This window comes from Ovis aries, chromosome 24 (assembly GCF_016772045.2).
Source record: "Ovis aries strain OAR_USU_Benz2616 breed Rambouillet chromosome 24, ARS-UI_Ramb_v3.0, whole genome shotgun sequence".
NCBI lineage: Eukaryota > Metazoa > Chordata > Mammalia > Artiodactyla > Bovidae > Ovis > Ovis aries.
Window position 1 is genome coordinate 11,197,871 of NC_056077.1, and position 12,984 is coordinate 11,210,854.

The 12,984-nt window shown below is 46.7% G+C and overlaps 1 protein-coding gene and 1 long non-coding RNA gene across 4 annotated transcripts in view; one reads left to right on the plus strand and one right to left on the minus strand.

The window, feature by feature from the left end:
* Window positions 1-61: 61 nt before the first annotated feature.
* Window positions 62-2,645, minus strand: LOC105604668 (uncharacterized). Its single transcript, XR_001024219.5, has 2 exons — window positions 2,288-2,645; window positions 62-1,159 (listed from the first exon to the last, which is right to left on the minus strand). It is a non-coding gene; the product is annotated as an uncharacterized LOC105604668 (long non-coding RNA).
* An 87-nt stretch (window positions 2,646-2,732) lies between these two features.
* SNX29 (sorting nexin 29) overlaps window positions 2,733-12,984 on the plus strand; it is a 605,150-nt gene continuing 594,898 nt past the window's right edge. For all 3 annotated transcript variants that reach the window (XM_042240185.1, XM_042240184.1, XM_027961912.2), the window contains exon 1: window positions 2,733-2,811. In XM_042240185.1, the coding sequence (XP_042096119.1) occupies window positions 2,805-2,811 (7 nt within the window). In that variant the 5' untranslated portion in view covers window positions 2,733-2,804. The remainder of the gene's footprint in view (window positions 2,812-12,984) is intronic.

Here is a 12,984-nt window from a genome sequence, read left to right on the forward strand (position 1 = left end):
GATCATAAGAGTATCTACTTATAACATTGTTTTGAAGATTAAACGAAAATATACACACACGTACATTTATTATTTATTTTTTCCCATGATAAGTTTCTGGGTCATGATAAGCACCTTGTGTTAGTTCCATCGCCATTGTGGTTTTTATTAGTGCTTTGAGGTCTAGTTTCTTTGAGGGCAGGCAGATGCTCCTTGTCTGTTATATGGCCTGGGAATATTCCTCCTAGCTTCTCACAGCCCTTCTTCCTTCTCTCCTTATTGCTCCATTCCCCGCAATGAGTTTAGATTTTTCCAAAAGCCCAGAAGCGCTATTGACCTGAGGCTTTTGATTCTTGGTTCTCCAGTACCGGGCTAAGTCTTAGGAGGAAGGAATTACCGTACTTAAAGGGAGTAGCTGGTGGTGGAGGATGTGAAGTACACGCTACATGTTCAAAGTGCCAAGAAGACAAGGCACAGGGCACTGTAAGAAGGTGTATCACTGCCTGACAACTCCGTGAATCAGGTATGTGATGGCTGAGCAAAGTCACAGAGGCAGACAGACCTCACCTAGACTTTCGGGGGGAAGAGAAGGGATTCAGACACACTAACGCTTTAACTAGAGTAACAGATTAGCAACAAGTGTAAAGCACAATTTTGAACATGGAGAAAAAAACTACCTTAACAACCAAAGAATTTTAAAGAATTCCCCAACACAAGAATTTCTACATTCTATCACAGTCCCTACACATGACTGTATTTTGACACAAGTGTAATCATAGCGTACAGACCATTTTGCATGTGGCTTTTTAAAATTACTGTATTATCTTTGGCCTTTCCTTGTGTTTCCGTTACCTTTATAATTAGCATTTTCAAATACTGTGAGGTGGGCCATGATTTGCTTAGCTATTCTCTAACCTGGCTTTGGTGCTTTCCACTTTCTATTATAAACAGCGCTGCAGAGAGAGCATCCTTCTAAAGATCTCTCAACCTCTGCTGAGTCCACAAGGTAAATTCCCAGGGGCCAGAGATGACGTGTAGAGAAGCAAGGTAATAGCAGTAGACCACGGGCTGTAGGTCATGCACAGCTGGGCTGGCATTCTGGCTCCATTTTCCCATGCAGCCTCAGTTCAGTGTTTTGTGGATCAAGTCTTGGGAGTGGATCAATCGTTCTCAGTCAACACTGGGAAAGAAAAACAAAAAATCGAAGAGAATACATTCCCTGCAGAATTTTGTTAAATAGTTTCTTAAACGTATGCATTTGTGTGCTGAGTTGTGGTGTAAAATGTTTTCTTTTACTCTGGGTGGAGGGCTACAGTTCACAGGATTGCAAAGAGTCCCACAGGACTAAGCGATTAACACTTTGCCTTTCTTTTCCTTGGGCCAAAAGAGTTGGGAAAATGCTTCTTCACCCTTTCTGACCCCTCTTTCTCTTATCTGTAAAATGGGGCAGTAAAAACTTTTCCAACACAACCCATCCACATTAATGCCACTGCTACCACCCTAGCCTCAGGCACTCACACTTCTTGCTGAACAACTGCAGTGACCCCCTAACCAGCAGCCCTTTCTTCCACCCTGACCCACACACTACAATTCACTCTCAACCCCGGAAGAGGAATCATCTTAAAACCTCCTTGTGTCCTCTGCTTCAGTTCAGTTCAGTTCAGTTCAATCACTCAGTCCTGTCCGACTCTTTGTGACCCCATGGACTGCAGCACCCCAGGCCTCCTGTCCATCACCAACTCACGAAGCCTACTCTAACTCATGTCCATCGCCTTGGTGATGCCATCCAACCAACTCATCCTCTGTCATTCCCTTCTCCTCCTGCCTTCAATCTTTCCCAGCGTCAGGGTCTTTACCAACTAGTCAGTTTTTCGCATCAGGTGGCCAAAATATTGGAGTTTCAGCTTCAACATCAGTCCTTCCAATGAATATTCAGGACTGATTTCCTTTAAGATGGACTGGTTGGATCTCCTTGCAGTCCGAGTCCTCTGCTTAAACTCCTGTAATGATTTCCCACTCCCTACCTCCCTTCCCTGGTGGTTCAGACGGTAAAGAATTCGCCTGCACTGCAGGAGAGCTAGGTTTGATCCCTGGGTTAGGAAGATACTCTGCAGAAGGGAACAGTTACCCACTCCAGTATTTTCCCCTGGATAATCCCCATGGACAGAGGAGCCTGGCGCTAAAGTCCATGGGCTCCCAAAGAGACACGACTGAGCGGCTTTCACTTTCACCTCCTTAGAGTGAGGCAGAAAAGCCCAACCTCTTCACCCACATCTTCCATCTCTTTCAAAGCCCTTTTCTGGCTCACCCTTTGGCTCCAGGCAACCCCTCCAGGCAGGAGGTTCCTTCTGGAACACCCTTCCTGCAGATCTTCCCGGGCAGCCGTCCTCTTACCATCCCCGGACTCTAAAGTCATCTGCAAAGAGAGGCCCTCCGGGACTTCCCGCCTCCCTTGTCCCCACGCTTTGGCCCATTCCTCTTTTTTAATTTCCCCGTTCCGCTCCTAGGGCTCTCGTAGCCACCTCCCCGCCTGGCTCCCCCACAGAGGTGTGAACTCAGGCTGGCGGGTAGGCGTCCCAGCCGGTCTGTCTACGGGGCACCTGCAACCTCGGCACAGCAATCCGCGCCTCAGTCTGGCCACCTCGCTCGGGTGCCCGTGTTTACCTTCCGGGTCGGGGGGCGGGACCGCGGCGTCCGCGCTCCACTTCCGGGGCGGGGCGGCAGGCGGGGCGGGGCGCGCCGTCTCCTGGCCTGTCTGGAGCGCAGCAGCGGCAGTGGCGGCAGTGGTGGCGGCGCGGTAGGCACCGGCCGGGGGGAGCAGCACCATGAGCGGTGAGTGGCGGCCTGGCCGCTGTCACCCGCCCCGGCCGCTCCAGCTCCCGCCGCTCCAGCTACACACTCCAGCCCCCGAGTCCCTGCGTCCCGCTTGCTCGCGGACCCCGTCCTGTCGCTCCCAGTTTCCGGACCCCTGTATCCCAGGTCCTGGCCCCTGGTCACCTGCACTTTTCTGGAGTGCCGGGTCCAGGCACTCCTAGTCCCTTGACCCCTGTCCATCACTTACACAGCCTGCTGCTGGACACCTGTCCCCCGGATCCCTCAGTCCCTCCCCATCCTCCGACCCCCTTGTCCAGTTACCAGACCCCCAGTTCTCAGACCTCCTGTATCTCAGTCCCTCCTAACTCCTCCTAACTCCTCGACCCTCTGAGTTGCACTCCTGGGCCCCCCTGCTCCCCAGCCACTCCCGAGGCCTCTGTCCCCAGTCACTCCAGTCTCCGCAGGGGCAAAGAGTGTTGCTGACCATTCTGTTGCCGGTCATTCTTAGTTTGCTGACCCCTGTGCTCCGCGTTCCCCCAGCTCTCGGTTCCCAGAGGACTTTGAGTTCTCCATCCTCTTTGTCTTCCCCGACCCTGCGGTTCCCTGCTCTCCTCCTCCCCCAGTTCTTTGCTGTTCCAGTCCCCAGTTGTTCCCAGTTTCTCATTGTCCCTGTCTGAGCCTTGCTTCTTGCATTTTGGTTATTTTTTCATTTTTCAGCTCCTTCCATTTCTTCTCCTGCTCATTTGAGGTCTCACTTGACCTGCCCTGCAGCCCTTCCCCTGCTGTCCAGTGTTGAGCCCATCTGGGGGTCTCTGCCCTTCCCGTCCACTCCTCTCCCTTCCACTGGAGTGCTGGGTGGTTTTGGTGGGAGGCTGGGAGGGGTGTGTGTACAGCCTGTCCTCAGCGTTTCTGAAGTTTAGTCCCTAGGCTTGGACGGGTATTCTCAGCCGTTTCCACTCACGAGATCTGTTGTGTTTTGCTGCTAAGTCATCCCTGGGTATAGTATGTGGAGACGGGAGTGACTCAGGGAAGCCTCCCAGCTACCCTGACTGGGATCTGGATTTACTTAGGAGGACCCGCCTACCCTCCTTCTGCCTGTTTTCCCCTCACTGTGGAATTGCCTCTACAGAATCCTTGCAACCAGCGCTGCTGGCCCTGACCTTGGACCCAGGCTTTTCTGGAGGTTGAGGCAGGGCAAAGTGAAGGCCCTATGTCTCTCTTCATCTTTAACTTTTAAGTTAACTCTGTGGATCATTTCCAACAACTTAGGTGCCTTTTGTTTTGCTATTCATGAATAATGTTTGTGAAATTGATGATGCTGTAGCGGGGAGCTTGGGAGGGGCGTTTTCCTGGGAGGTGGTCCAGCTTCTGTTGTCAGACGATTTTTGGTCTACTTAAGGGTTTCTGGTCCTTGAACTTTAGTGATACCACAACAAAGATGTGATGATTTCATCCAGGAGGTAATGTAGCCTGGGGTAAGTGCAGACCCTGGGGGCAGACAGCTTGGGTTCAAATCCCAGCTTTGCCGCAGAAAGCCATGTGATTTAGGGCAAGGTGCTTGAACATTCTCGAAGTCTCGGCAAAATGAGGATAAATAATAGCATCTGACTCTTAGGCTTGTTGCAGTGACTAAATAACATTACTCAGGTAAAGTGATTGGTACTGTGCTTCTCACATGGTAAGGAGCTTGGAGCTGCTATTATTGTTTCTGTAAGGACCCTGTGGGGTTCAGTTCGGGTTGTTTTCTGGCTTCCCTTCTGGGACAAGGGCTGGAGCTAAGTAGCGCTGGAAATCTCTTCCTTTTTATGTGAGCATGGTGTCTCCACCTTAGACTGTCAATCCTGAACCCTTCTTTCTGCTGCCTACATTGTGAGAGCCAGTGAAATTGATAAGCCAAGGGAAAGACCAATGTAGCCTTCAGGGAGCAACTTAGTATCAAAATTAAAGAAATTTTAAAATTCAGTTGAAAAACCCCATTAGGTTTAAGGTTAAACAAATTATAGAAGGGAACTAACACATGAACTTTTTTTTAGGAAAAAGCATTAAGCAAGGATGAAAGTCTTCTTTTGGAAAGATTGTAACTGAGGCAGAAAAAGTGGTTGCTGATGGTTGGGAGGGAAAGTCCAAGGTGTTTTTCGCCTATGGGATTAATTGGCACAAAAAAACTGTGGCATGGAACTGTTTCCTGTCTTCTGTTCTTTTTTCTTTTTTTAATTTAAGAAAATTTCAAGGCAAAAAAAAAAAAAAAGTGGTGAGAATAGTCTAATGAACCGTTACTGACTCATGACCATTTCACCCATATACCTATCTACTTCCTGCCTTCCTCCCCAGTTTAATTTGAAGCAAGTCCAAGATACTGTATCATTCCATCTGTAAGTTTTTAAAAAATATGTGTCTCTAAGCTATAGGGATCCTTTTTAAAAAACACAGTTCCATTATCATACCTCTGAGAAATAAGCAGTGATTCATTAATATCAGATATTCAATGTTCAAATTTCCATGATTGTCTTATAATTTTATTTTATAGTATATTTTTTTTTGGAAAAGGGGGGCCAAGCTGCACTACTTGCGGGAATTTAGATCCCCGACCAGGGACTGAACCCACCCCCGCACTAAAAGTGCTGAGTCCTAGCTGCTCGACTACCAGAGAATTCCTTATGGTGTACTTTTAAAATCTCAGGGTCTAAATAAGGTTTAAACAATGCAGATTGGTTTGTCTTTTACTTTTTTTTAGATCTCTCTTTTTTTTGTTTCTTTAAATTTTTGCCATATTCACAGAATTGTGCAAGCATCACCATAATAAATTTTAGAACATTTTCATTACTCCAAAAAGAAACTTCATGCTGATTAACAGCTGTTCTTCATTTTCCATTTCCTCAGCCCCAAGCAACCGCTGATCTACTTTTTCTCTCAATGGATTTGCCTATTCTGGATATTTTGTATAAATCAAATCATATAATAGGCGGCCTTTTGTGTCTGACTCTTTTCACTAAGTATCATGTTTTGAAGCTTCATCATGAAGCATGTATATGCATTTCATTCTTTTTAGTGGCCAAATAATAATCTGTTGTGTGGGTATTCCATATTTTGTTTGTCCATTCATCATTTGATGGACGTTGACTTGTTTCCACTTTCGGGGTATTATGAATAATGCCGCTGTGAACATTCACATATAAGTTTTTGTGTGGATAGTAGGTTTTCATTTCTCTTGGGTAGATATCTACGAATAGAATTGCTGAGTGCATTTTTAAAAGTAATTAATTAGTTGTGCTGGGGCTGTGTTGCTTTGTGTGGGCTTTTCCTCTAGCTACAGCCAGTGGGGGTTACTCTTCGTTGTGGGGTGCAGGCTTCTTGTTTTGGTGGCTTGTTGCAGGGCACAGGGTCTAGGCACGTGGGCTCAATAATTGTGGCTCACAGGCTTAATTGTTCCAAGGCATGTGGGATCTTCCTGGACTGGAGATCACCCGTGTCCCCTGCATTGGCAGGCAGATTCTTTTTATTTATTGTTTCTTTTTAATTGGAGGCTAATTACTTTACAGTATTGTGGTGGTTTTTGCCATACATTCACATGAATCACCCATGGGTGTACATGTGCTCCCCATCCTGACCCTCCCTCCTGCCTCTCTCTCCATCCCATCCCTCAGGGTCATCCCACTGCACCAGCTCTGAGCACGCTGCGTCATGCATTGAACCTGGACTGGCAATCTATTTCACATATGTCAATATACATGTTTCAGTGCTATTTTCTCAAATCATCCCACCCTCGCCTTCTCCCTCAGAGTCCAACAGTCTGTTCTTTACATCTGTGTCTAAATTGTCTTGCATATAGGGTCATCGTTACCATCTTTCTAAATTCCATATATATGCATTAATATACTGTATTTATACAGTTTATTGTATACTGGTGTTTTTCTTTCTGACTTACTTTGCTCTGTATAATAGGCTCCAGTTTCCTCCACCTCATTAGAACTGGTTCAAATGCATTCTTTGTAATAGCTGAGTAATATTCCATTGTGTATATGTACCACAGCTTTTCTTATCCATTTGTCTGCCGAGGACATAGAAGCAACCTAGATGTCCATTGGCAGGCAGATTCTTATCCACTGAGCCACTGGGGAAGTCTTGTTGAGTGCATTTGAAGAACTGTCAGACTATTTTCCAAAGTAGCTGCACCATTTTCCATTCATCCAGCACTGTAAGAAGGTTCTGGTTTCTTCATGTCCTCACCAGTGCTCTTTTTGATAATAGCCATTCTAGTGAATGTGAACTGATATCTCTTTGTGGTTTTGATTTGCATTTCCCTGATGAGATCCAACCAGCCAATCCTAAAGGAAATCAGTCCTGAATATTCATTGGAAGGACTGATGCTGAAGCCCCAATACTTTGGCCACCTGATGCGAAGAACCAACTCATTAGAAAAGACCCTGATGCTGGGAAAGATCGAAGGCAGGAGAAGGGGATGATAGAGGATGAGACGGTTGGATGGACGTGAGTTTGAGTGGGCTCCAGGGGTTGGTAATGGACAGGGAAGCCTGGCCTGCTGTAGTCCATGGGGTCGCAAAGAGTCGGATACGACTGAGCGGCTGAACTGACTGATGAGTGTGGATACTGAGCATCTTTTCATGTGCTTGTTGGCCATTTGTGTATTTTCTCTGGAGAAAAGTCTGTTCAGATTCTTTGTCCATTTTTCTTTTTTTGAACTGGGTTTTTCTTTATTGCTGAGCTGTAAGAATTCTATATGATTTCTGGCTACAAGTCCCTTATTATAGCTTTACAATGTTTTTTTCTCCTGTCTGTAGGTTGTTTTTTCACATTCTTCATGGTATCCTTTGAAGCACAAAGTCTGTTTTTAAACTATGGATTCCCCTTTCATCTCTCTCTCCCTTTTTGCCCCCCTGACATTTTTATGGAAGGAAACACTTGACTTTGGTGGGATTTTGCTGATGGCATCCTTTTGGTGTGGTTCATTGACCTGTTTCTCAGTCTCTCACATAGCCTGTAAATTGGCAATTAGAGTTTGCTGTTTTGCAGTTGAAAATGTTCCAGTAGAGGCGGAGGTCAGATGGCTACAAGGCCCAATACATTAAGTGCAAATAACCAGGAAGTGGAGTGGTTAGGTAATGCACGCACAAGATAAATGGGCATCGCGGGGCCAGAAACAGCTAGGATGAGCACTGATGGGGCAGTGAACATGTGTGTGTGGCATGGTCACATGGTGGGAGACCGCAGAGATGTTAGAAGGGATAAAACAGATTTATACACATCAGCGTGACTATGTCTTACCGTTCAGTTCAGTTCATTTCAGTCGCTCAGTCGTGTCCGACTCTTTGCAACCCCATGAATTGCAGCACGCCAGGCCTCCCTGTCCATCACCATCTCCCGGAGTTCACTCAGACTCACGTTCATCGAGTCAGTGATACCATCCAGCCATCTCATCCTCTGTTGTCCCCTTCTCCTCCTGTCCCCAATCCCTCCGAGCATCAGAGTCTTTTCCAATGAGTCAACTCTTCACATGAGGTGGCCAAAGTACTGTTAGTGTTCTCTAAAAAGAAGCAGGGTGCAGAATTACACCTAAGATATACACCTTGATGTACATTAAGACGTGCACGTAAAACAGTGTTTATGGACTCGTGTGTGTGTAGAAGGAGACAAGTTGCCAGGATGATGGCCACCTGCTGGATGTGGGTGGTTGTCTTAGCACGATAGTGTCGTGATCTGCTTGTTTCTCATTGAAGAATCTGGTAGGTGGGAATGCTTGATCACCAGCCTGTCAGCTAAGGCATTCTGATGTTCAGATAACGCTTTTGCCCTTATTGGGAAAAGTAGCACTTGTAGGGGCAGAAAGTCATTATTATGGTTCTCAGGCACTGTCTTTGTAAGACTTTATGTTTGAAGCTCCTTGGTACTCATTTCAATCAGTAATTATTCTGTCATGAATCCTTCTTACATTAGAAAGACCCTGAAATCCTGGCTTCAAGGTCTGGGGAAAGCCAGACCCAGAGAGGTCAAATAATGAGTGAAACAGACAAGCTCTAAAGGGTGGAAACACCAGAGTTTGGGGGCTTAGTGGGTAGTTTACTGCTGCGACTTGCCTGATGTTTAGGTGCGTTCTGGCAGCTTTTTCTTATTTTTCTGGAATGTTGAAGATTTTCTCTCAGATTTTCATGACTTTTTTCATGGTTGTCATGATTTTCTGTCTGGCATTTACTTCCTCATCTCCAGCAGTGGCTTGTGTTTGGAATAAAGGAGTGGCTGATGGCAGGGTTGGGGGGAGACAAATTAGGAGTTTAGGATTAACAGCTAGACACTACTATATATAAAATAGTTAACAATAAGGACCTACTGTATAGCACAGGGAGCTATATTCAATATCTTTCAATCAACTGTAATGAGCCTATAATGGAAAAGAAAATGAAAAAGAACATGTGTGTGTGTGTGTGTGTGTGTATATATATATATATATATATATATATATATATATATAAAAAATACATATAATATATGGGTTTCCCTGGTGGCTCAGATGGTTATATATATTATATATCTGAATCACTTTGTTATATACCTTGAACTAGCAGAACATTGTAAGTTGCCTATACTTCAATTAAAAAAAGTGGTTTAAAAGCAAAGAATGAGCTGAAATGCATGAGTGGAGAAGAGAACAGCTGTGGTTTCCATTCAGGGCAGAAAAGGGGCTGATGGCACACGTGGAGCCCCCCACCCCAGCTGAGGGCCCTGGGCTGGTCTGTTACAGCGGGTGTGAGAAGAAGGGGTCCCGCTGTCAGCAGACATTCGACGGCCTCCCTTGTCAGCAAGTGGCACTGGGCTCGGTTCCATGGATCCCCACTCCCACTTCCCTGTTGCATGGCTGTGCCTGGGTGACCAACAGGAAGTCAAATGCTCAGAGGGCTTGCATTTTGAAACTGAATCCGCTAAATTCTGGCAACGTGAACATTCGTCGTCATCATCGTCGTTGTTCCTTCGCTAAGTCGTGTCCGACTCTTGGCAACCCAATGGACTGCAGCGTGCCAGGCTCCTTTGTCCTTCACTGTCTGTCGGAGTTTGCTCAGACTCATGTCCACTGAGTTGGTGATGCCATCCAGCCGTCTCATCCTCTGCTACCCTCTTTTCCTTTTGCCTTCTGTCTTTCCCAGCATCAGGAGTTTTCCAGTGAGTTGGCTCTTTGCATCAGGTGGCTTCAGCTTCAGCATCAGTCCTTCTCGTGAATATTCAGGGTTGATTTCCTCGAGGATCGACTGGTTGGATCTGCTTGCAGTCCAAGGGACTCTCAGGAGTCTTCTTCAGCACCACAAAATCCCAGATAAAGCAGCTCCCGTCCTGCCTGCACATCAGTTGTGAGTTTTCAGCAGGTGATATCACCCCTGTGGAGGTGAAACATCTGCTCTTGTGCCCAAGGCACAGATCTGCATGATGTACAGATTATCGGTATTGAGATTTCATGGAGGGAGTGATGAAGAAAAAATGTCTAGGAAGGATCCTAGGAGGGAAGGAGAAAAAGCTTGAGAAACACATAGGCTGAAGTGATTTTAGCACTATCACATAAATTCGTGTTTGCTTTTACCCTTAACATTTCTGAATAATACTTTATCGTATTGCTATGTGGTCTTCATATCGATCACTTATATGGACTTCACAATCCATCAGTAATCCATCATTATGCATGTGACATATTTTTAAACCACTGACTTGCAGAAACTTTTCCACCCCCTCTATTTTTTCTTTTCCCCTTTTCTGGCTGTGCTGGGTCGTCTTTGCAGCGCACAGGCTTCACTAACTGCGGCATGCAGGCTTATCTGGCTGTGGCGCATGGGCTTAGCTGCCCCATGACATGTGGGGTCTTGATTCCCTGACTAGGGATTGAACCATGTCCCCTGCACTGGAAGGCAAATTCTTTACCACTGGACCACCAAGGAAGTCCTTCCCCCCACCTCACTCTTCTCCCCCCCATTATAAGTAACGATGCAGTGAACATTTTTGTTCAAGGTAGTCTTCCTTTCTTTCAATGATGTCTTGAGGATAATTTCCCTAAAGTAGCCTTAATGTGAAAGTTTTGATGGTTCTTGATTTCTCTTTCTGCCAAAGCCATTGCAACGTGTTTAAAATGCTACCAGTGAGAGTGAGGCGCTAGTGGCAGCAGAGTCCGGCTGGAAATTCAGGGTTCAGCATTTCGCAGGCTTTTATTGGGTGACAGTTTGGCGCATCTTCCGCCACGTAGCAAAAGGTTGCACTCTCAGTGTTTGTTGAAGGGAGTTGAATGAATGTACCCAAAGCGTTAGAGTAATGTATGTGTTAGCCAGGACTCTATAATTGCATGTGGTGGAAGCTGATTCCGGACACTAGGAATTTATTTATTTTTAACTGTACATAATTCTGTATATTTAATCATTTCTGGCTGTGCTGGGTCTTTGTTGCTGTGCTCGGGCTTTCTCTAGTTGTGGCAAGCAGGGGCTACTCTAGTTGCGTGCACGGGCCCAGTAATCGCGGTTGGTGGGCTTCAGTAGTTGTGGCACATTTTAGTTACCCTGTTGCATGTGGAGTCTGCCGTCAGGGATCAAACCCCTGTCCTCTGCACTGGCAGGCGGATTCTTAACCACTAGACCACCAGGGGAGTCCTCAATGGGAGTTTAAAATATCTTGTGCTGGGAAGGTCTTGCATAGGCGTCTTCAGGCTCAGCTGGCGCTTAGAGAGTCATCAGGACTACCTTTCTGTCTGGCTGGCTACTATCTTCATCTCTGTTGGCTTTGCCCTCAGGCAACCTCCCCACCATGGAGGCAGGAGGGCCACCAGCAGCTCTTGGGTCACATCCTGCAATGTAGCAACACCTGAGCAGGGCAGGCCTTTCCCAATTGCTCCGGCAGAAATCCTGGGGCTCATTCAGCTGTCTGGCTTGCCGTGCAGCCATCCTGGAACTGACTGGTCACCGTGGCCCTAGCTGCCCAGGCCTGGGTTCTATGCCCAGTCCAGAGCCCAAGGGTGGCATCCGTCCTACCTGTCATCTGGTTGGAGGATGAACTAAAGGGGGAGGGCTCTTGCAGTTGGGAGCGGGGTGCTCAAGGAAGACCTCGTGGGAAGGTTCCGTTTCAGCAGAGACCTGAGGGAGGGGAGAGGCTCCTGAGCTGCTAGACAGGTCAGAATTCTTTTTGCAGAGGTGGGGAGGGGTGTGGGAGAAGCAGCTGAGGCCCCAAGGGGAGGGAGGACCCTTCCTCTCCCTGACTTCAGCTCGTCCATCTGTCCATCTCGAAGCCTTCCCCTCCCTGCCCCGCCACCCTTTGCTGGCTTCCCACGAGGGGGGAAACTTGCCCTCAATATCTCGTTTCTCCCTACCCACCCTGGCATATTTTGGAATCTTCCCTTTCCTCCTTCTCCTTAAAAAAATTAAGCAAAACTCTGAAATGATACCAAAGATTACTATGATAACATAACAGACCTATAAATATATTTACCTTTCTAGCGTATTAACTGTTTAGATAACTTCTGTCTGTGCATTGCAGGCAGATTATTTACCATCTGATCCACCAGGGAAGGCCTGACTATGTTCAGAGCACAGGCATTTTACCCAGTTGCATTGAGTCTACACTTGAATTAGTATTTCCATTTATTATAACATTTTCCTGTGTTCCTTCTCCTCACAATTCTTTAGAAATGTGTAACATTCCACTAAATTGATGTGCCGCAGTTATTTAACCGTTCTTCTAGTGCAGGAAAAGATAGTAAATTCCGTTTTTGATGTTCTGGGATGGAGCTGGCAAATGTTTTCTGTAAAGGGCCAGATAGTAAATATTTTGTGCTTTGCGGGCCATCTGGTCTCCGTCCCAGCTACACATTGCTGTCGTACAAAAGCAGCACAGGCGATATGTAAGTGAAAGGACGTGGCTGTGTTCCAATAAAACTTTATTTAGAAGAACTGCAGTGGTTCGGATTGGCATGGGGGCTGTTGTTTGCTGCCCCCTGTGCTAGAACAGGGCTGGAAAAATCTGCCCCGACACTGGGTTTAGGTAGGGGTCATGGGGTCACTAAGAGTCGGACACGACTGAGTGAATTCACTTTCCCTTTTCACTTTCATGCATTGGAGAAGGAAATGGCAACCTACTCCAGTGTTCTTGCCTGGAGAATCCCAGGGACGGCGGAGCCTGGTGGGCTGCCGTTTACGGGGTCGCACAGAGTCGGAC